This window comes from Catharus ustulatus, chromosome 3 (genome assembly GCF_009819885.2).
Source record: "Catharus ustulatus isolate bCatUst1 chromosome 3, bCatUst1.pri.v2, whole genome shotgun sequence".
NCBI classification, from domain to species: Eukaryota; Metazoa; Chordata; class Aves; order Passeriformes; family Turdidae; genus Catharus; species Catharus ustulatus.
Window position 1 is genome coordinate 2,962,055 of NC_046223.1, and position 22,981 is coordinate 2,985,035.

General features: G+C 41.7%; 1 protein-coding gene across 2 annotated transcripts; it reads right to left on the reverse strand.

Annotated features, from left to right (window-relative positions):
• Positions 1-22,947, reverse strand: PUS10 (pseudouridine synthase 10). Of its 2 annotated transcripts, none has more exons than XM_033055358.1 (18): positions 22,877-22,947; positions 21,372-21,508; positions 20,143-20,400; positions 18,954-19,040; positions 14,830-14,864; positions 14,276-14,387; positions 12,608-12,669; positions 10,060-10,105; positions 7,847-7,911; positions 7,371-7,456; positions 5,113-5,238; positions 4,271-4,327; positions 3,277-3,353; positions 3,131-3,186; positions 2,889-3,006; positions 1,640-1,782; positions 978-1,077; positions 1-724 (listed from the first exon to the last, which is right to left on the reverse strand). In XM_033055358.1, exons 2-18 carry the CDS (start codon positions 21,495-21,497, stop codon positions 686-688), a joined length of 1,593 nt encoding a protein of 530 aa, XP_032911249.1. In that variant the 5' UTR covers positions 21,498-21,508; positions 22,877-22,947; the 3' UTR covers positions 1-685. The 2 variants fall into 2 exon arrangements, with proteins under 2 accessions (XP_032911249.1, XP_032911250.1); XM_033055359.2 differs by lacking the exon at positions 22,877-22,947 and adding an exon at positions 22,552-22,847.
• Between the last annotated feature and the right edge of the window lie 34 nt (positions 22,948-22,981).

Genomic DNA, 22,981 nt, shown 5'->3' on the forward strand with positions numbered 1-22,981 from the left:
TTCCTGTTTTTCTTTAGACTCCCATCGTGCACCACTGCCAGGAGTTCCCAGTCTTTTTGTGCACTGTGACTCACTGGGGAATTCCTAGTCCTCAAGAGGGCTGAAGAGGCCTCAACTCTTGTTTCTAGGAAGCATCCCCAGTGTTTTTCAATGAGAAAAATTTGGTTTTAAGTGCAAAGTTTTTCTCTGAAAACTTTTTTCCCCCTTTGAAAAGCACTCTGAGAGACAAACTTGCTCATCTCTATTGCCACTGACCAAAAAGCAGTCAGTGTCTCAGGGAAACTTGCTGCAGGCACTCCCTGGCTTTTGGGATTTCCTGCAAGAACTGCTCAGAAAAAGTTGGGAGTGGGTTTCAGATAACTTCAGTGTTACCTGCATCCACACAAGGAAAGCTGTAGTATCCAATATAAAAAGAGTTTAAAATAAAATCTGACTTGATGGAGGGTTATATACACTGGCTCCCCAAAATCCTTTTATGTGCAGAAGAAATAAAAGTAAGGCTAGAGATTGAACCAACACTACCTGGTCCAGAGTGTGTAAAGTGGAGGCCAAGGGTATCCTTTGGCAGATCAACATGATCCAAATGTTCCAGGGACACCCTTGGCACCCAGGCTGTAACATTGCACAGTGTCTGGTCACCAGCTGCTGCCAAGGAGCTGCTGCTTCCTCATCCCAGCTCCAGAAGTTAGTCAGCCAGGGTTGGAGGCCAGTCAACATCAACAGACTAGAAAAGCAGAGGGAGGAAAAAAAGGCAGCAGAGTTGGTATTTTACAGATACCAAAAGAATCACAAGTCCTTTTGTTAACTACTTGGCAGCACCACTTTCTGTTGGGCTGCATTTACAAAGGAGAATAGCAGCAGGAAATGTGTCCTTTGGTTTAAGAATGTTGATCCACTTATAGCAATTCCATGGAAAGCATCTCACAAGGGCAACTCCCTTAGTAATTTCCAGGAAAGACAAACAGCAACCAACTTACTTCTACATCCAGCTCCAGAATGTCAGCAGTTCTGTTCAGAAGGGACCCAATGTTGGGCTTTGTTCTCCCAAAGTCTCCATGCACAAACTCTTTAATGTAGCTGGAAAACACTGGCTAAGGAGAGGTGGATTCCACACTAAAGAAATCGAAAGTGTGGGGGAAGTGTTTTTTTTCTACTCCTAAGTAATTTCTTAGGTATGGGCTTAACTGGATATTAACTGTCTTTAGGAGAGCACCTAATTCCTGGCTTCTGACTCTGGTGCCAAAAGCAGCTCTGCTGACCTTTATTTTGTTTCATTCCAAACTGAGTAGTGACTTTAAGACAAAACTGTAACTTGTAAGTATCAGCAATCTCCAGTCTGCACTGAAGTGCATCAAATACTGTGGAAAAGGTCATTTTTGGAGGTGAAAAGTTTCCAGTTAAATTAGAAAAAGCTGAAGTGTATTTTAACCAGCACATTTTTATATCTGTCACACTCTTCATGAAAACTCCAATGTGAAATTGTGACCTAAATGCAAATACTGTGCAGCAACACCACTGCGGGAGGGCAGGGATTTCAAACCACCACAGCCACCCGAGCAGGAAACTTCCCAATATCCCAACCACTCCCACCAGGAGGCTGCTGGTGCCACCTGCCTGGTGCCAGGGCACCCAAGGATACGTCCCTGCCTGAGTCTTGAGGTGCAGACGGAAGTGGTGCTCGTCGATGTACTCGGATTTCATGGTGTGGATGAGCCGGCAGCGCACGGCCAGGGGCCGCCGGTGCAGCACCCGCAGAGGGGTCTTCTGGTCCAGCTTCAACTCCTGCCACAAGGAGTGACCAAAAACATGAGGAGGGAAGTGTGAAAATGCTGCATAGATTGTAGGAACTGTGTATGTTGTTAAGCAGTCCCATCTTTTTTATCTTGTGTTCTGGTAGCTGAATAATCTCAAGGCAAGACCGGTTTTTTCCCAAGTTTATCGAAGGAAAAAGGACAGCCCTCTCAGAGGCCAAAGGAGGCCTCACATGAACACAAACTAATGGAATCACAAATACAGAGGAATAACCTTGAAATCTCCATAGCCCTTTGCTGGAATGACTCCAGGATTTAGCAGCTCACTCAGAGCCTCAGGGCAATCAGAAAAAAAAAATAAATCCCACCCACAAAATGCTTTGTCTAAACTACAGCCAACCCCCTAGAAATAAAAGTGAAGGGGGAAAAAACCTTAAATGAGATTAGATCTCAGAAAAGTATTTTCAAAAGTTCATTCCCAACTCTCTTTCCCCAAGGAGAGGCAGCAGTTTGAAAGACAACTTCTCAGGAGCAAGGAAAGCGAAAGGAAGAACTTCCCAACAATTGTCTCTGCCTGAGCTGTAATGGCTTGGAGAATGAGCTCATGGGCAGTCCTGCAGGAAATGGTGCAACACACCAAAAACTGAACCCACTTCTCCATCAGGCCAACATCTGGAGAAAGCTCTCATTCCTGCACATGCTGAGCCTTCCTGAGGCCTCTTTGCACTCTGACATAGGCATTTCCACCTCCAAATTGTTGTAGCTGTGGGAGAACGGTTTTAGAGCAGAACAAAAGAGCTTTTCTGCTCCTTTCACTCACACAGGACACTATATGAGGTAAAGAAGGGGTGCAGATGCCAGATTTCCTCCTCTCCCAGGATTTGGACTCCTGGAAGGTGAACATTACACAAAGATTTGTTGTCTCTGCTAACAGCCAACCCCCTGTCCTGCTGGAGTGACTGGTAAAGGAAGGAAGGGTGGTATGGAAGTCCCTGTATCAAGAGAAGCCCTGAATAAAAAAAAAAACCAAAAACCAAGCACAGAGCAAGAGATAGGCCCATGGATGGCCTGTATTTAACTCTTCCCTAGGGCACCAGGACAGGCACCATTCAAATGAGCAACAAGAGCTCCTGCTACCTTGATATCATCCAGAAAGGCGATATCTTCCCTCTGTATTGCTTTGTCTGTCCATATCAAGGCACTGTAGGTCTTTGTCTTCTCCTCCTCACCTTCCTTCATACGACCAATTGCCTCTCTAAACAAAAGAAATTAATTACTCACTTAACATAAGCATAATTATACAAGGCTGTGAGCAAGAACACTTCCCAGCTCCCCGAGTGTCGCTTTGAAATCCCTTGCCGGCGACGATAAACACTGACCTGGTGACAAGCTGCAAATCTCGAACCTGTATTTTGTCTGAAGAGTCATTAATTGCCTGTGAAATTTTAAAAAAGCAATCAGTTAGCAAAGCTGCTGGGCTGGAGAGGCAGTGCTTTACGAGTTGTGTGAGGTGCCCGTGATTTACCTGCTGCAGCCTCCTCATCTCCTCCGCGGTGAAACGAATCCTGCGAGGATTCACCAGCTCGATCGCAAAGGGCCTTCCTGGCAACGGGCACAGGCATAAAACATAAAAACATGTTGTTCTAAATTAATGCTGCATTTACACAGGAAGGCTGGAAGGTGTGAAGACTGTCTGCTGTTACACAAACAGGGAGAGGACTGGCGGGCTGAGGGATGGAGCATCAGATGCAAAGAAAGAAACAAGGGACTTTTTTTTGGCTACTAAACCCCAGTATCAGCAATAAGTGCAAATTATGACTTCCCAGAAGACATCTTGTACAAGTCTGTGCTAATTAAAAAATAAAATAAGAAAAAAAGCTAATTAGCTTATTTTCTGTCACCTACAGCAATGCCCAGGTGCACAGCAATGTTAAATCCCACCCCCTCAGCTCAACATCTGTTGCCAGAGTTGTAACTCTGTGCTCAGGGCCAGGACAATCCCCAGCACAAGCCATGCCAAGAATCACACTACAAATCAGACAGCTACTGAAACACAGAACTGTTCATTTTTACTTTTTCTTTCCCTCCTCCCTTGGCTACAGCAGCTTCAGCACACTGGAAAGCAGCTGACCTTTATAAGGGATTCAAGTTCAAAACGAAAACAAAGCTCCCCCACTCTGCAGTCACAGGGAGGGAATTAGAAGGATCCAACAGAAAACAAGAGAGGAATCAGTCTGACATAAATGCCTTAAAAGTAGGGAGTGAATAAAATAAAATACTTTTAACTTAAGTATGCCTTTCCATGCAGCCAAGGCCACTGAAAAAGGGCTCCTGTTTCAAGCTGGTTTTATGAAGCTGTTTGGTCTTTGGGAGTAAATATATAAACTTCACTAAAATACTTTTGAGATAAAATTCCAAGGCATGCCTAGTCACACACTTGGCATTCAGCAGGATCTGTTAGAGGAGCTCCATGCACCCATTTTATCTTTGTGTTTCACAAGGGGTCTTCCAAGCCTTACCATTGCCTAGTGTCCTTACATCCACATCTTCTCTTCCAGAGGAACTAAAATTAAAGCCTATAACAGATTTGAACAAGGCAGGTGAGCTTTTATTTTACATTTGTAATACCCTCTACAGCTTTTAAGAGGTGAAATATTTTCTTTCTAAACTTGTTTGCAAAGTCTACATCGAATCTACTTTGTAAACTGGAGGCTGCACTTCACAAACTGTGGGAATTCCTATTTATTCCCAAGTTTCTTGAAGAGCACTCCCAATTCCTTGGCCTGCTACAACCAGACTAACATATCCACTGGGAGGAGAAGAGGGAAGTAGCAGGGTTTTTTCCAAACTAATGTTTAATGCAATTTTTCCTTGGGCCTTCTATGTCTCTAATTCCACATCTGTTAGCTGAGAAATTATGGGCAGTGATTATTTCATCTGGATAATCCCTGGATAAGCATTTAGCTTGTGAAACTCTGTGCACTGAGGAAAATAAATGAATTGAGGTGAGAAACATGAGGGGGTTAAAAGCCAGGCAGATCCTATGAAATACCTGTGGCAAAAACCTTCTTGGTACAAGTCATTTTATGAGTTTGGTTAAGCAAAAACACTACCACATGAAACCAACATATTTGCATCACCAGATGCACTGAGGAGCTACTTTAGCAGGATAAAAGGATCTAATTACTCCCAGATCACAGCTAAATAAAATTTACAAGCTTTAACTTGGAAGGAAACAAGAGGGATAAAGAAACATCATTTTTTTCCATTATACTCCCATATTAAGTGGGTAGCTACCAAGAAAAAAATCTTCTAGTAGTGATGGAAGACATGTATGGTAGGAGATCTCCTAAATACTCACTGTCTGCCTTGAATTCTGCCATGAGATGCTCTGAAATTAATTCTTCCACTGAAGATTCCAGCTTCCGCTCCCCATCAATAATCCAGGGAGTCTGAGGTAAATTCCTGGAATATTTGTTGTATCTTCCTGTAAAAGACAACCATGGTACTTCTAATCATTCTACAGCCATGAGTGAAAGCTGCAGTCTTGCACAGCACACTGAACTTCCATGGGAGCTTTGTGAAAATAAATTGACAGGCTCCAGCTTGTTCTATGGCAGGAGCATTACATCAGCAATGTGGATCACATGTGGCTACATCCAGGACAGTGGCAGTAGCCAGGATGGCCACTTAGGCTGGGCTTGGAGAGCCTGTGGCTGCAGTCCTGCCTCCAGGAATAACCCTCCTGTGTGAAATAATCCAGGTTCCAAGACAGTTCTGCCATTGCCTGAAGGCTGAAGGAAAGAAACATGAACTAAAATGCTTTGGCTCACTAGAAGGAACATCATGGAAGGAGTAAAAAGTCCCAATATTAACTTAGGAGGAATGGCAGGAATCTTGAGAAGGTGCCATGTAAAGAGATTGGCATCTTTGGATGGTCCCAGTGATGTTTTCGTGGCACCTCCATGACAGGCTATAACCAAAGAACAAGCCTGGCATGGATGACCAAGATGAGCTTTTTTATGGACAGGTTTGACAAGAACTGAAAATATTCCCAAAGCAAGGAAATCATTCATAAAGGCCAAGGAGCAACCTCCTGCTTAAACTGCTTTCAACCTGAAAACTTGCAAACAGAAAAGAGTTCAGAGTAGCTCTGTGCATTACTTTGCACAGAGCTCTAACATCTCAGGGGTTTGGGGGTTCATATCATATTTTCCTATCTTGAACAATGTTTCCTTTTTGCAGTTCGAGCGGCAGAAAAAGCCACACAAACAAATGGGGAAACTGAGTAACACAGTCTCACTGGGGCAAATAATGAAAGTAGGATGACTCATCATTCAGATACAGCCTCACAGTGCTAAATTCTCTCTCCATAAAATGGAAAAAGGAGAATTAGGTTTCCTTTTTTGTCGGTTTTTTTTTTCTCTCAGCTCCCTATTCTAATAATTTTAACTTTTGATCTGAACAAAAGTAGGTTAAAAAAACAGAAGGTGTTTGTTTCTTGGTTTGACAAGAATTTGGTTTTGAATCCTTAGAATTTTGGTTCCTGAATCCTTAAAAAAGGCTGAGGTGGGAAGTGATCACTGTATACCAAAGTCAAGGGGGCAATTTTGTGCTTACAAATTAAGATCCCATCTAATTTATTAAAAGGAAAATATCTGCACTGTACTCAACAAACTCTATTCTGGATTTAATTCTTGAAAAATTAAAACACCTGCCTGGATTGGTTTTTTTTGTTGGAGCAAGATATAAACTATAAATCTATAAATGCCAAGACCAGTATTAAATGACAGGCAGAAAGCAAATCCTCTGTTTTGTTCTTCATACTATTGAATTCTGCTAAAATTATCCAATAAAAAGCTTAAAATAAAACAGTGTGTTTGGAAAAGCCTAAAAGGAACTGGATATCTTGGATTCACAAAAATGTACACCTAACTGATCAGTAAATAAAAATAAGGAATGGTTATATGTAGAACATTGACTACCCTACCATTAACTTTCACACTTTTTTCATTTGCCATTTCTTTATATTCAGGATTTTTATCATCAGAGTATGTTGGATTTAAATTACAGGTTGGGTTCTTTTTAGTAATAATCAGTTTGCATGTATTTAAATAAGTTTTTCATATAAAGGACTAGAAGAATGGCAGATACTCTGGCAGGCAGTTGATAAAAAAGTTAAATCATCTCAACTCAAGGACTCCCAAGTGTTGCTGCACTACCTGACTCACCCAAACCTTCATAAATCCCACTAAGATTTGCAGTTTTGGATGGGACAATATGCAGAGAAATCCAGAGGGTGAAAACTTCTGAATCCAAATCAAAACTCAAGGAAGTAAACATCACTGCTGGGAGCTTGTTGGTGTGGAGATGCCTTTCCCAAACCATTATTCTGAGGGGATCTGAAATTTCTGACTTTTGACAAAATAGTATCTTCAGCAAAGGTCAAATATAATTTCTTCCCCTCTCAAACCGCTCTTGGACAGAGCTGGATTTGTTTCTTTGCTCCTTACACTTCATTACAGGAATTAACAAACAGCAATAATCCTCTGGGTCTCAGGGCAGTGTTACAAAGTTCTCTTCAAGACGACACAGCAGCAAAGAAATGGATCACTTTACCAGCCACAAAAACTGCACCATTATTGCACTGAATTTCCAGAGCATCACAGAGGTTCTTTGGTGAACTTGGGGGACATGGAAAATACCTGTATTAAAAGTAAAAACAGAGTAAAACATATTATTACTACCACAACAGGCTGGAGCATCACCAGAGCAGTAAAAAGTGTCCATTTTTGGTTTCCCACTCTGAATTACTTTTACCATATTAACAGCACTTGGTGTTTTCTTAAAACTCAACTCCTATTGCCTTATAAACTCTAAAGTTCAAAATAACCTTCTAATCAAAAGATCAGGAGTGATTTTCTATTGCCAGAAAGAAGAAAAACAAATGCTTTAACCAGTAAACCAACAGAATTTAAACAATCAAAATTTCTTTTAAAGTTTCCCTACCACTGCATACCCACTGAATATTTTCCTCCCCTCCCTAATTCTATACAAATGCACAGTACTAAGAAATAGTTTCAGTATATACTTACTTGAGAAAATCCTCTTCTTTTATCTTCTCCAGGGCTTTTATAACTGCCATTCTGGTGAAAACAGACTGCAGAGTGAAATAAAAATATGAGTCAAGAACTCAGAAAAGCAAGAAAAGGATATACCTGAGGAAGAAAGAAGCACTGAAACTTGCACTGCGCGGTTCTGTCACTGCTCACTTCGGAGCCCAGGTCCAAATTTGCAAAACAGTTTAAAACCAGACTCCTAAATCCATGAACAGAAACCTAAACCAGCTTCATTTTCAGGAGTTCAATATACCTAAGCCCAGCTTTTATGTTAGTGACAGCAGGCAGGTAGTTCTGCTGAAAATAAGCCTGTTGAGTAGGAATGTGATTCTGAAGTTCAAAAGTTGATTGATTCTCAGAACTAAGGGCTCTGAGTGGTGGGGCTGGGCAGTTCCTCCTGTGGGAAGCAGGCAGCTTCCCTCTCCCAAACTGCAGCAAAAGCAGCAATGCCAGCACACTAGGAGCAGAGTGCCAAGCTCTGTGCACAGCCAGCTGCTGCTGGGGTGGCTCCAGTGAGAATTTACTTTCCTGGGACAGGAGGAAAAAGTGCGGTAACAGCTGAGGTGAAATCCTGCTCTAGAAGGCTGAGGACAGGAGAAGGTCTCGACATGAACCTTCTAATCAAGCATGGGCATTGAAATCCACCTATTATGGAGCCTGCTCCACTCTCAGCTTCCTCAAGGTAAAATGTTTTTTGTCTTTCCTCTGAGATTCTCATTTCAACATACTCCTTATATGTCTCATCCTTCCACCACGCTCTGTGCAGACCATCCTGACTCTCAATAATCTCTTTTGGCACTAGGAGGAGATTCAGCTGGATCCTCCCTAAAGCCTTCACCAAGAACCTTGAAGGAGTCCAGGTTCCTCAGCCTCCCCTCCCAAGCATATGCTCCAGTCCTGGGACTGCCCTGATGGCTGTCTGCTGAATTTCCAATTTAATGGTGACTTTTTGCAAACTGGATTGGGGATTTGAGGAAAAAAAAATATTGGGTCACTGTTTGGGACAATTCAAGTCTTGACTCTAGAGTTCCTGGGTGTCTTCAGGAAAGCTGTTCTTTCTCCTTCTAAGCACAAATTAGCACTTCCCTTCCCCATAGAACAGATGAGCAGGAAAGCCCTGAAAGCAGCAGTAGGTTTAAACAACTACCTACACAGACAGCACAGAAATTTTCCCTCAGAAGCCATTTTTTACATCACTTCTGTGATTAACACAGCCCTTGAAGCCCAGCTTCTTTGTGAGGACAAACCTCTGACAGCTCTTCAGAGCTGCTATTTTTCTTTAGATTCCCCTACATTTTGTTGCCTGTGTGGATTTAACAGCCAGGCCCTGCTGCTTTAGCTCCTTATGTGGGATTTCCCCCCTTTTAAAGGACAGCAATGCAGCAAGCAGCGAGTTACAACAATACAGCCCTGCTAAAAAAAGAGTGGCCTTTATTGGTCAGGTGGAGTAGAGTCAGCAGAATTCCTGGGCCAGACTCTGCCTCTGCCAAATGTTGGCAGATTCTTCATCAGAAAGAATAAAAGGCCTTGCAATGGCTTCTGACAGGAGTTACTTGTTCTCCCTCTGATCACATCAACTGTCCCACTTGTCTCAGTTTCCCTCCAGCTGGTTTTTCATCCTCATGTGTCCTCTTTTCCATCAGTGGTTGTGTGCGTGCTCTGGGTCTGCAACAAGTGGCAAAGTCCCTTTTCTTTCCCCCCTCCTCCAGAGGCAGAGAGGATAAAACCATCCTGCCTGTATCCCGGCTTTCATTCAGATCAGAGCACATGAAAACTGCAGTGTGATCATTTCCCTTTTGGCTGCCGAGTCTCATCTTCACAATGTGACTTACCTGAACTGCTTCACCCACAGAGAGTTTGAGGATCATCTTTTATGCTACTTTTAATGCATGACAATCAAATTCCTAGATCTTAAGGGAGGTATTTACAGAGAACCTTCCTAAAATTATGGCCTTTAGACAACCTGGAAAACGAACGACCTAAAGAAAAGCACTGAGCTCTTGGTTTTCCGAAGCTGAGAATTGTGAAGTGAATAAAGGAGACAATTTTATTTTCAGACAATTGAAAACCAGAGAGCTTTTTGATGAAGGAAAAGCAGACATTGAGCAGTGAGTGAATACCCAGGTAAGTTGTAGCTACTGCTGTGAAATTCTGAATGTCAGAGCAGAAATACAGTCATGAGATCTTACCTGTTTGTTCTTCGCTGGTTTGAAACAGTCTGGGCAGGCTGTGGCTCTAAACACAGAAATAAAAATTAGCTGCTTCTCTTACAGAGAAAGAAATAAACAGATAGACTCACAAGCACAGCATGTAAATGGTTTTTGTACCCATACATCCAGTGTCTCACTTCCACAGCTTAGCTCAGAGCAGATTTTCCAGTGCCCTTTATCCTAAACCACAAATGGTGCGAGACGTGCATTGCTTGATCCAGAGAAATCATGGACAAAGTTCTGCTCTTCTGCTCTGACCAGCACCATGTCTCAGCTTTGAGATGGGCTGGAAAAGCACACAAGTTCAGCTTTCAGTCCTTTCCAATCCTTCTCAATAAAGGTCATGATTAATATTTTAAGTTCTAGGCAAGATTTGCTGACACCTTGAAATCTGTACTTGCCGCTCTTAGACAACGCCTACTATAAACCTGAGATTAAAATTGTCCCTTCTGGAGAGGAAAATTCAATTTCCCACTGAAAAGTAACCCCAGGTGTTCATCACCAATTGTGCTTTGCCTGTTCAAAAGGAAACTATTGGCTGTTTCACGAAAGTGAAAGCCTAGTCAGTGAAACACTTTTTCTGAGTACTGCAAAGGAAGTTGCTGTTCCTATTAGTGCATTTCTATGTAAGCAGCCAGAGATGATTTCTGGATTTCTGTGTATGCAGTCAGAGATATTTCTGACCTCCAACCCCATTTATCATTTCTTGCTGGTGCTTTTCAACACCTCTGTAACTCCTTCAGACTCTAACAAAGCAGGTTTTGCTGTTTCTATACAAACAACTTCCCTGGCCTGTCTGTGACTCAAAGCAATGTAAACTCCCTCTTCCAAAATTTCAGTATCACCTTACCCTTACACATGAATTGACAAGAGCCAATTCAATCTTCCATGTCAGGCCATGGGTCATTTCAGCACACCCACCTGCACACAACTGTGTAAGAACAGGTGAGAATATGCAGATGCCATGCTTGGAAATCCAATCCAAAAGCACACCTGGAGTTCTCCAGCTTGAGACAAAGTCCTACTTTGCTTCCACAGAAACCATGACTGTTACTGCTACTGTGATAATTCCCAAATTTACCATATTTACATGAAAACCAAAGCACTGCCTCAGAATGTGCCCAGAGCCAACCATTCACACAAGGCTTGGCACCTCAGGAACTACTGTGTTATTAAATTAGGTGATGTGCTGTTACTTCAGAAAGTGTCTGAAACCTTAATTGCTGTTTAAGTGTGCTATAAAGAGAAGGCAAATAAAGGGATATTGTCAGGTCACATGGAATAAACCATTGGAATGTGGCATGAAACTTTTTTTCAGCTTTCACCTCTACAACTGCTCTGCTTGGAGCACTAACACTGGCACCATAACATGTTCAACAGCAATATTCCTGAAATGCCAGAAAAAGGATGGAAGGATGAGAGGAAAATACCAATGAAGAGGTTTCAGAGGAAGGAATTAAAATTAAATAAATTAGAACAAAAGGGTGCAGGATGCAGAAGCATTTCAGTTCTTTACAGGATTGCAGGAACCATTATCTAGAACTGTAGTTCGGCCCTACAATTTTGTCCCTCTTTTACCAAGTCTTGAAGAAGCTGGAAAGGAAAGATGTTCAGCAAATACTGGTAATAATTGTTACTAATACTGTTTCCTTCCCAAGCTTCCATTCCCTCATCCTCCACCTCAAGATAAACAAAAGATGCAGTTGTGGAAAATGAAGAAGCTGGTGAACTGAGCACTCAAAGATCACAAATTGCCAGAAGAGAAATTAGGAAATAAATAAAGGCTGCAAGAGAAATCTCCAGTCTCAAGAAATGAATCCACTATTTTAACAGGGGCATCTCTGCTAAGACTCCTTCTATGCAAAGATTTAAAACTTGCAGTAGGTGGAAATTAACTGAGTGAAACTTTAGGTTTTCCAGGAAGCATCAACAAACAGGAAGAGTGACCCTAATTTTCCAGAATATACTACAGCTAGATTTTGAGAAATCAGATGAAATGGCAGATAAATTCACAGAACTATTTTGCTTCCTTGTGTACAGCAGGTGCCCTACAGGGCCAGGCCAGAGGCTGTGTGTAGTGGCCAGGGAATTTCTGTTTGTTTTCATCAACCAGCTACACTGGATTAACTCACTTCAAAGCCTTTCCTCCTGTCCATGTGTCCTATAGGAGCAGGAAAACTGAAGTATGACCTCAAAAGATTCTCCTACCTGCAATTACATGGTTCAAATCTTTAAAAATGATACAGGGAATGACTTTGAGGAGGGCTGAAACTGAAGAACTTAACTGATGCTCTCCTTCCAGTTCAAATCAGAATTCTGGATGATTGTTTTATTGGTATTAAAGAGCAGAATTAACCAGAGATGGTATAACTTCAAGCTCTGCAACTTCATGTACATATGAGGAAATCTAGATGCAGGCCACAATCTGGTTTATAAACACTGCCTATTGTGCTCTGTAACAAATCCAAACCAACAATGTTGCACAACATTTAGATAAAGATCTTTTGTTACTTGTAGAAAAACTTACAGGAAATGGCACTCCTCGTCTGTTTCTGGGTGAGCAAAGACCACGCTAACTTCAAAGAGACTCTAAATTAAAAAAAAAAAAAGAGAGAAAAGAACAAGGAGCTGGTAATCGTTTTTTAAACAACCGGGGACATATTCTCAAGCACGCTTATTGCAGCTTTAGGAAAAGAATAGAGATAAAAGAGAGAATAACCCATTTATTTACTTTTAAATACATTAAAAGGTGTGCCAGAGCAGCATTTGCCTTTCTGAAGTCACCAAAGATGATGTGAGAGCACTTCAGAGCCATGAGTGACCTGTACTGGCCCCATCCCTTGCAGAGCTGGGGCAGAGGCAGCCAAGGCTCAAAGCCTATTATGGTCACTAAACCCCAGAGCCCTCCCAGGAGAGCAATAAAGATAAAAACCCTGCAGTAGTCACCATTGTAAAATTTTGTCAGGGGCTTCCTTTGCAATGCCTGCATGGCCTTGGGGCAGAGAAAGGCAACACAGTCCTGGTGGATTGACAGCTAGCCCAGGAACTCCAGTGTAATCTCAAATCTTCCCCCAATTCCCTCTCTGGCCTTGGGCAAACAAGGCTCATTACTTCTGATACTCAGATACCAGACACCTCAGGAGGGCTATTGAAAAGATTGGCTAATATTCAAGTGCCTTGTAGATAAAGGGCACTAGAAAAACAACTTTTGTGGTACAGGGATGTCTGGAGTGGCTCCGTGCCTAAGTGGTGTGGAGCTTTTGCTAACTTGGTGTGTAAGAAGTTTGTTTCTTCCTGGATCATCTGCAGAGTAACTGAGTAGGTTTTTTCTTCACTAAGACAAAAGGGATGCTTTCAATTAGCACTCCTGGGAAAACACAGCCTGTAATTATTATGTAAGCTGACAAATCAACATAAAGACTAAGTGAATCTAATTCTGGGGTCAGTGCTATGGCTGGTGACAAGTAAAACCTACAGACAGCCACAGCTGCAGAAAATTTACATTCAAGGTGCTTCTGAATTACAACATCTGACTGCCATGTTCAGTCAATGCGTTTCAGAAAGATTCTAAGGATATTAATCAGAATCTGCAAGTTGAAAATAGTTTGAAAAAAACATTTCTATTGCCTACTTGGGGATATTGCAGGTCCCAACAAGCCCATGTCTAGTGTTCATTAAAGTGAACAAGGACCAGTCTTTTCTCCTTCAGTACATTTCAGAAATTTATTTTATCCAGAGAACCTGAAAAAGTGAGCTCCCAGAGCAGTAGCAAATGTTGGCAGTGACAGGAGAGCAGGGAAGGAATGTGTGAGCATTCCTCAGCCTCTGCAAAACAGGGATCCTGGAACAGGAGACAACTGGAAAAGTCTCATTAACAAAAGGAGGATGGCAGCACAAGAGATTCAGCACTAGCCTTTGGTGATTTCAGAAGATGCAATGATCTGTGTGTACAAAAATGAACACTGTGCCCCTCAGGACTCTCACTTGGAGATCTCTGGTTAAAACAACTTCTCCCCTGTTCTTCCCTACAGTGAATTTAGGAGCCACTCAACTTATTTCTCTCTTAATAAGGAGGAAAGGAGAGATTTTTATTTCCCCACCATGTGTATAAGTGTATAAATACACACACACACAAACATGTATGAAACAAGAATGAAGAAACAAAGAAAAAAATGGTCTGTTATTTATACAAGACCTTTCCATCAGCAGGAACACCCAGCTCTTCTGACAACTGGGGATGAATAATCCACTTATAAGCTTCTTTCAGCTGAACGATGTCATCCTTAGCCAAGGCAAGGCCCAGATTTCTGAATCACAAAGAAATAATAACTTGCACAGGGGTCTGTCAAAAATAGATACATGACATACCATACTTCAAGAGGAACTTAAGTAACTACTGCCAAGTAAAACAGATTCATTTTTTTTTCTGAGGAAACTGATGCCAGAGCTTCCTTGGAGATCAAAAGTTGCAAGAGTCTTTCCAGAGCTTGCCCAGAGAAAAGCTGAGGAAGAGAGAGATGCATTTCAAACCACTTGTTTGGGAACTTAGAGAGCAAAAGAGATAAGAAACCCCAAGGAAGGTCAAGCCAGGTGAATAAAGAAAAAACAAAACACACAAAATCCAGCTGCCACCTTATTCTTTGTAAGCATCAGATAAACTGGACTATAAAAATCCACATTTATATAGAGAAATGGTGTCTGCATGAAGAGTTCTTGTCAGACAGACAGACAGTAAAAGCAATGGCTCACCTCATCTGCTGCTTCACCCCCAGCCAAGCAGCATGCTGCAGGTCACCAGCCATGGCCAGGGAAAAGAGAGGAAAAAACAAAAGCAAGTGAAATTAAGGCTCAGAACTCCCAACAATCTGAAAGACTTTTTGCAAAATGAGAAGTGTTTTTAAAACTCATGACAAAAAGGAGTATCAAAGTGTCAAGAATTTAGCTTTTGCTTCAGAAGTGGAAAGATGGAATTGCTATGAGTTTTTAACACATCACTTTGCTCTTGCTCTTCACATCAAATCCTACCTGGCTTAGAACAAAAAAAAAAAAAAAAAAAGAGGCACCATCAAACACTTTGAAACTTGCTATTAATACTGTAACTACAAAAAGACTCTAAGTCATCTTCCATATAGAAATTTTTAAAAAGTGTCTAAATGAATGGTATATGAAAGCTGATTGACATAAATGAATAAAACCCCAAATTCAGTTATCATCCATTACTGAAAATTGAATTAAAAATATATTTGGTCTTATGGTGATCACAGGATTGCCCCCTTATTTAAAACACACTATTTAGTTTAGGCTAAATATGGAAAAGGTGAGGAACAGAAGGGATCATTCTAGAAATCAGAGGGAGCTCTTAGTACAAATGCTCAGGTTCACTAACAATTAGTAAAAAGATAAAAACTCCCCTCAAAACTTCCTACAATAAAGCACAACAGTTTCATTGTCCTCTACTAACAACTACCAAATTCATTAGGACTGGCAGGAAACCACTTAAGTAATTCAGCCTGTGTCACCATCCCTGAAGATGAATTCCAAAAATCAAGTTGTTTGATTTGAATGTACCACAGTGAAACAGTTTTCAGTCTGTAGGCTGCAGACTTCTATTTTTCATATACTTCAAGAATAACCTCCCCCAAACTCTGCTGAAAGAATCACTGTGCATTGTCAAAGAAATCACTCCAAGGAAGAGGTTTGAAAATAAGTCTCAAACTCCAGGAAGCAGGGCCAGGATCACACTGATATCAGAAGGAACCACGTCATAGATCCCTTTTCCATGCTGATAAGGAACTAAATCAACAAATTAAATCTATTATCCTTCATTTGCTACATCTAAAAGAATGAGGAAACCCTAAAAACAGTGCTAGAAATTAAGAGGGAAGAGGGATGGTAGAGGGAGGACACGAACTTTGTTAGATCCATGATACACAAACCCACACACTGCTGAACAAAACAAATGCAGTTGTAGTGATGAAATCCTGTTTGCTCAAATCCACTGTGATTCATTATCCTGCATTTGAAGACAGTATGAGTAAGGCTGCTTCACTTGAAGTATATTGTAATCCTGTTTGCATAATAACCCAGATAAAATCATGAATAAAAATAGCTTCACTTGAAATTCCTTGAGTGTAGCTCTGAACTAGAGGATGTGACAAGCACAGAACTGGGCCTAGGAAGCTGCATTTGACAAATGCCAATTTACAAAGAAACCTCTCTCATGCCTTGATTTAGAGCACCTGCAGGTTTGGGATGTTTGGGACTCACGAGGAAGCCAATCTCACTCCTCTTCCCTGTTTTCTTGGGATAAAACTACAAAATAGACGGAACTTCTGCACGGGAGCAGCTATGCTAAAATGAGACCTCAGATCAAATTTCATCTCCTCTCTCTCTTGACTTCCAAGTTGAAAGAGAATTAAAGAGATTACTTTTCCCCTTCAATTAAGGGGAAACAATAGATGAGGGTACTGCAAGCACAGAAGCCAAAAGATCCCAAATTCCAAATTGTATTCAACCACCAAGCCAGCCAAACCCCTCTACTCTCTCCCAGCTGAACGTGGAGCAGGGGATCAGATCCCTCTACTTGGTAATTACTTCGTGTTTGTGAAGTGGTTTGAAAATGAAAAATGCTCATTACAGAGCTGAAGCCTGCAGGGCAATGCTCAGCAGCAAACACATCTCTGGAACACACCAGCCCAGGCACTGTATTGATTAGGAGCTGCAGGATATTATTCTGCTGCTATCTGAGGGAGCACAGTGGCAACAGTTGAAATACCATGTGCAATCCCAGCCACAGCATTGTTCCAGTGCATCAGAGAAGAGCTTGGAGATGGGGAATTCCAGGATGAGGCACAGGCAGCCCTACAGGGAGTAATGACTACAGATGTTATTTGCATCAATGTCCTTGCAGCAGGCACCAGGATGATGGATCACGACTGAGACCATAGGCAGAGCTGGCAGTCACCCTTCTGAAGGGCACCACTCACTTCATATTCCAATAGAGGTGTCTGACATAAACCTGGGACTCCTGGATTTATGATTTATTTCAATCAAATCTCCTGCTTGTGGAAGGAGGCAATTGCTTCCTTGCATCACAGATACAAATACTATGCAAATGCAGATTTTATGTCCCGCTCTTCTCCAGCTCCTCTCGTACATTTTAGACTTGGCAGGATGACAACTGTCATAATTAAATGAGATGAAGGTAATACTGAGAGGCAGTTTCTGATTTTTTTTGCTAAAAAAAGATGATGGAGAAAATCTGTGTGTCACAGAGGGCAGTGGGAGAGAGGCTGCCTTTGGGTGTTCTTTGATGACAGGATTCCACATGTTCTTATACACAGCAGGTGAAAGAATTAAAAGCAGAATTTAACAAACTACCTCTTTTCTGCACAAAGCATGTTGAGATTTTCTGATATCTGATATTGATAATTCCAGACATAAAACAGGTTCTCACCTATTTTTTTTAAATGAGAAATGGATAGGAGGTAATTTTTAAAGTTTAAAATTCTTCTTCCACCATCATCTCTTTCCACCCTGCAGTTGGAGCAAACAGCTGCTTTAGCATTTCACAAGACTGGAGGGATTAGAAGGGACAGCAGAAATTCCTTCATCCAAACCTTCTCCCAGTCGAAGCAAAAGTGCTTCCAAAGGGAACACATCCAGTTTTGGAGCTTCCCACTCACTCATTTCACTCCACCTATGGATTTGTGGGCCCACAGAACAGCTCTGACTCCCTTGGCTGTCCCCAGCACTGCTGCTTGGCCGGAACACGAGCGCCAGGCTGTGAGGATATCCCTCACCTGAACTGCAATGCAACACCACCCTCTACCGACGCTTCCTGCAAACATCAGCTGCTCTGGGATCACCTCAGCTTACACCAGGCTTAAAGCTGGAGTAAAACCTGGTAAAGTCTGACCTGGGGTTTGCCAGGCATCGCAGCCATCCCAATACTCACCTAGCCTGAAAGTGCTTTTTGACAGACCTCATTTTTTTGAGGCATCAAAACCCAAAATGGGAATCAGGGCCAGAAAGGACAAAGCAGAGACATCAAATATGCTCAAATTAAGATGGGAAGTAGAGAATCTTAAGTTACAGAAGACTTAGGAGTAGAATATTTGTTAGCTATCACAGTGGCCCTTGCCCAGGTTGCCACTACTAAGAGCACAAATCACCACTACACGTGCAATAAATCATTTAGCAAACTGTGTGGGAGCAGAAGAGACCTCACCACAGCTTTACACAGAATTACAACACCATCTACACTTCTTTCTGCCGTGTTCACCAAAGCCTCCACCACATCTTAACCACAGCAGGCATCTCTTGTACAGATTCACATGTTGCCCTTTAAAACACCGCTTTTGCATCACTTTTAGAACAGTACTTTCATTTTATACCAGAAAGCAGAGGAAGATTGCAAAATATCTCACAACTAAGTGTATTTTCCCATCATTTAAAATGCTGAACACTTCAAGAGTTCATCCTCAAATTCCTTTGTTTGCATCCTGCCCTACCAATTATCATTTATCCCTGGAAAGGCACCAGCTGTGCAGTTCTGTCTCTGAAAAGATCCACAAAGCAGGGCTGGCATCTGCACCAAAGGGAACAATTCACTGAGGGTTTCACCAAATTCCTTTTAGGTTTTCAGATGGGAAGTAACTCCTGGGCTAACTGAAAACTGAAGTGACTCAGGCCCTTTATTAATTACAATAATACTGACTCACAAGGAAAGGGAGAGCAGAGTTCACTTCCAGCATGGACTTTTGGTTTTTTTTAAACAGTAACAATTAAAAATCAAATCACCTCCAGCTCATACTTTCCACAGTTACTTTCTTAAATAAGCATCTAATTAAGTTATTATTTAATTTACTTACCTCCCTGACAGACAGCTGTGGGGGTAGTGACACAGAAAATACAAAACTGGTGAACTGGTAGTCAGCAGAGTTAACTTTTTGGCACACCTGTAAGAGAGGCAGCTTAATATAAAACCACAGCCATGGGACTGAGCTGGTATTTTTTGTTATAGAATAATCACTGTGAATTCATGTTAACACACACTCAGAGAGATGCCCAACATACAAACCAGAGTAATCACTAACAACTTCTTGAAATAGAAGCTTTTCTGTCCTGTTAAAAAAAGTTATTAATCAAAGTATTCTTGGTGCTATGAAACAACCAAACTCACTCTTTTAAGGTCAGGACCAACTGTATATTGAAATTTTAGGTGAAATCAGCATTTCAGAAAAGGACATTTATGTATCAAATAATTAGGTTTTGTGGTGCCTTAACAAGTGCTGCCAGATTTTACTGAAGAGAGCAGGTCTGAAACAAATCCGAGCAGCGGATTCTGTAAGAAGATACATATTCTGCCCATGGAAACAAAAAAGAAACAATTATGTTCTGCAACAACAGAAACTATATACTATGCTTTCTGTCTAATCCCATTTTCGATACATTTATGCTATTAAATCAAATCCTTTTCTATCAAAACTCTGTTAAATATCTCAGATGCCAGTGTGAGTTTTCTAGCTGATATTTCAGTTTGTCACTTGAGCGATACAATTGCTCAGAGATGGTATTTGTAGCACTGTGTGCCCACATTCTCTCTTAACTCACATTTTCTCTATTACCCACAATCTGTTGCATCACCAAAACATTTTCCTCCACGCTGGTACTTCATAAAGACAGTTTCATGCTGTATTAGAATCATGTAGTTCAGAGAACAGCACTTGATGACTCCTTATTTTCCTGTCACATAAAAAAAGTGAAGAGAGGTCACCAGCTCCACTGAGGTTTTCCTTGGAAGCTGCTGAACCTCAGGTTATTGCCTAAATTCATGTAACCACATAGCTGTTAGTCCTTTTCTTAGGAAAGTGTGCTCCCTGCAGTCATTCCACTGCACCTGCACTGTTATTTTTTTTTTAAATTGCCACTATGAACAAAGCCTGAGCAAAATTCAGTCCTACCACAGATGCAACAAAAAAACTGCAGTGTTTTCAGTCATCCTGTAGGCCCCAACATACATAAGCTCCAAAGAAGTACCCCAAAAGGCTAAAAATGTACCTTTTTCACAAAGTCAGCCTCACAGAACTCCTGCAGAATTCCCAAACACACGTTGCAAACCTTCACAGCCGAGCTCTCCGTGGCAGAATTCCCATCGCCAGCCGAGGGAATGGCTCCGTTGTGGTTCAGATCATCAGCTCCTTCTTCCCCATGTTCAAGTCTGATTCTCTTACAAGGTGGGTCAACCACATCCAAACAGACTGTGTCTTCTTTTTCCTGACTGTTCCTCAAAAATTCCTGCAAATCCTTCATCAGATCCTAACACAAACAGAGGAATCACACCCTGGTTGTTTGTTCCTCTTTAATAAACACAATCCATAAGGCAGCACTATTCCAGTTAAGGCTTAGTAATTAACAACATGGAATTTATGCTCAAAGACATCTTTTAAGACACCATCTAACACCTCCAAGCTGCATATCTCTCGAAATAGAAATTTCCAGAGAAAATATTGCTGAATAGACTTGTTAATCATCCAAGAATCAAAACATTTTCCAGACCTGGCTTGCAGAAACACATTTATCTTTGCCCCATCACTATTCCATGAAAAGAAACATTTAGTGCTTTCTTGTCATCTAGATTATGTTAGAATTTAATTCCTTCAACTCCACCAGCCCAGAAAGAGTTGGCCACTATAACAAAAAGAAAAGAGGGCAGACACAGGTGGGAGGTGAAATTAAACACACAGAGCAAGAGCTTTGTATCAGGAGAGAAGCCTTCAAAAATTAAGAATTACCTGCATGTCTCTGATTCCTGGAAGGATGAGAGACAAGACATAGCTCAGGAAGAAGGATTCACTAAAAGGTTTTCAGTAAGGAAGACAGCAGTTACTGTGTTGTTGCAACTCAGAGGAAAATCAGGCAGAGATGCAAAAGGATAAAAAATGGCACAATGAACGAACACTCCTCAAATAATTGACAAAAAATGGAAAAGGGAAGAAAGATGCTCAAAATGAATTGTGGAGAGTCTTAACTTGAGCAAAGGTAAAACAATCAAGACAGACACAGCAGACACAAGCATAAAGACAGGGGATTAGAGCAAGCTAAGAAGGATGAAACACTTTTGTTTCTCTGATTTATTCTTCACCTTTGCTCTGCAATTCCTCAGTTGCATCACTCTACCCATTCTGCAATCTCATGTAAATTACCTTTACATTAAAGGAAACAGCACAGTTTTATATAACTCCTTTTCCTTTCAGGCCAAGAGCCCAAGAACACAACAGAGGACAAACCTTGTGTGGATGTCTGTAGAGCATCTGTGATCCCACGCAGCAGAACCTCAAAATACATCGTGGGCAAGTGCCAGTGCTGAGCAAGAGCTGAACAATTGGTCTGTCCTTCTCTGACAGTGAAGACATGCTGGGCAAATCTAAAATTCAACACAGAGAAGTAAAAAGAAAAGCTGAGAACAAACACAGTTCAGCAATTCAATAATAAAAAGACTCAGCTGAGACTTAACTGTACCGTATTGAGAGTAACTGGAATTTTTTTTTTATCCTCTAGAGATAACTTCGGATACACATTTGTTTTAAATCACAGGCACAAGAGAAGTGGAAGACTAACCCAAAAAGACCACTGGCTGGAGGAAAAGCTTCTGTATTTCTTAGGTATTTCCTAGAAAACCTGAACTCAAATTTCAACAAGGGAATGCTGAGTTTTTGCCCAGTTTTATCTTGGATAAAGCATATGACACGCTAATCTTTACTGAATGAAAGAAGGTGGAGCTAAGACATATTAAGGCAAATTTTAAATGGGAATTCTTCCTAAAATTGCAGTGAATAAAGAATTAGTGTGTTAAAATCACAGGGAAAAAAGCCATCCCTTTTTGTCACACAAAGTTCCTCCAATTTTTTAAAGATTTATTTCCCTTCTCAATATAGGACTCGTGTTTTTGTAAGAAATCTCACAATGCCTTTTTTTCTCATGGCTAATTTGGTTTCCTGTCATTCTCTCTGTCCAGAACTTTGAAAAAGACTGATTTTTTTTTTTTTTTGGCCAAAATTTTGTGATGGGATAGAATCAGTTTTTTTTTGGAAGAACAGAGATTCCCAGTGAGCTGCTCACCCTTACCAGACACCTAGGAAATTTCAGGAGGCACTTAAGGATAACCACAATTATTCAGACCAAAAGTTTAATGAGTCCATTGCCACCCAAAGCAGGAATAAATTCAACAAGGAATTCCATAAATTCTGGCTTTGCTTTGGGCTTAGCTCCTGTAAGCAACATTGACATTCCCCGAGTCCTGGTGTCCCAAAGAATGGGTTATATCCATGTTCTCCATGCAATATCCAATCCTGCTCAGAAGTACCCTGCCCAGAAATACTGCGCCATGGAAAACTTAATTAAACTCAATTAATTTCGTCAGTCCTGGGTTTGGATGTTTTATGGTAACCTCTAAAAACCAAGGGCTACCTGGAAAACTTCAAAGCTGCTTTTGAAGAGAAAGAGCAAACACGCTTCTAGGTAAGTGCGACCTCGCTTCACCTCCGTGAGACTTAAATACCGGCACTGTGTGACACAGGAGGGCAAACGTGGCGACATTCCCGACATTTGGGGGCCATGTGGGGCAGGAATCGGGACCCCGCTCCGGCCCAGCACCTCAGGGCGGAGCTCAGAGCTCCTCACATGTAAGGGGAGCGGGGGGCACAGGAAGGACCCCCATTCCGGCTGGGCTCCCGCTCCCATTTCCATTCCCGTTCCCATTTCCATTCCCGTTCCCATTCCCGGTCCCGCTCACCCCTCGCTCGCGGCCCGCGGAGCCGGCACAGGCCCGCTCAGCAGAGCGGCAGAGCGCATCGCTCGGCCCGCAGCGCGGCCGGTGGAATAGCTCGGCGCTCCCGCG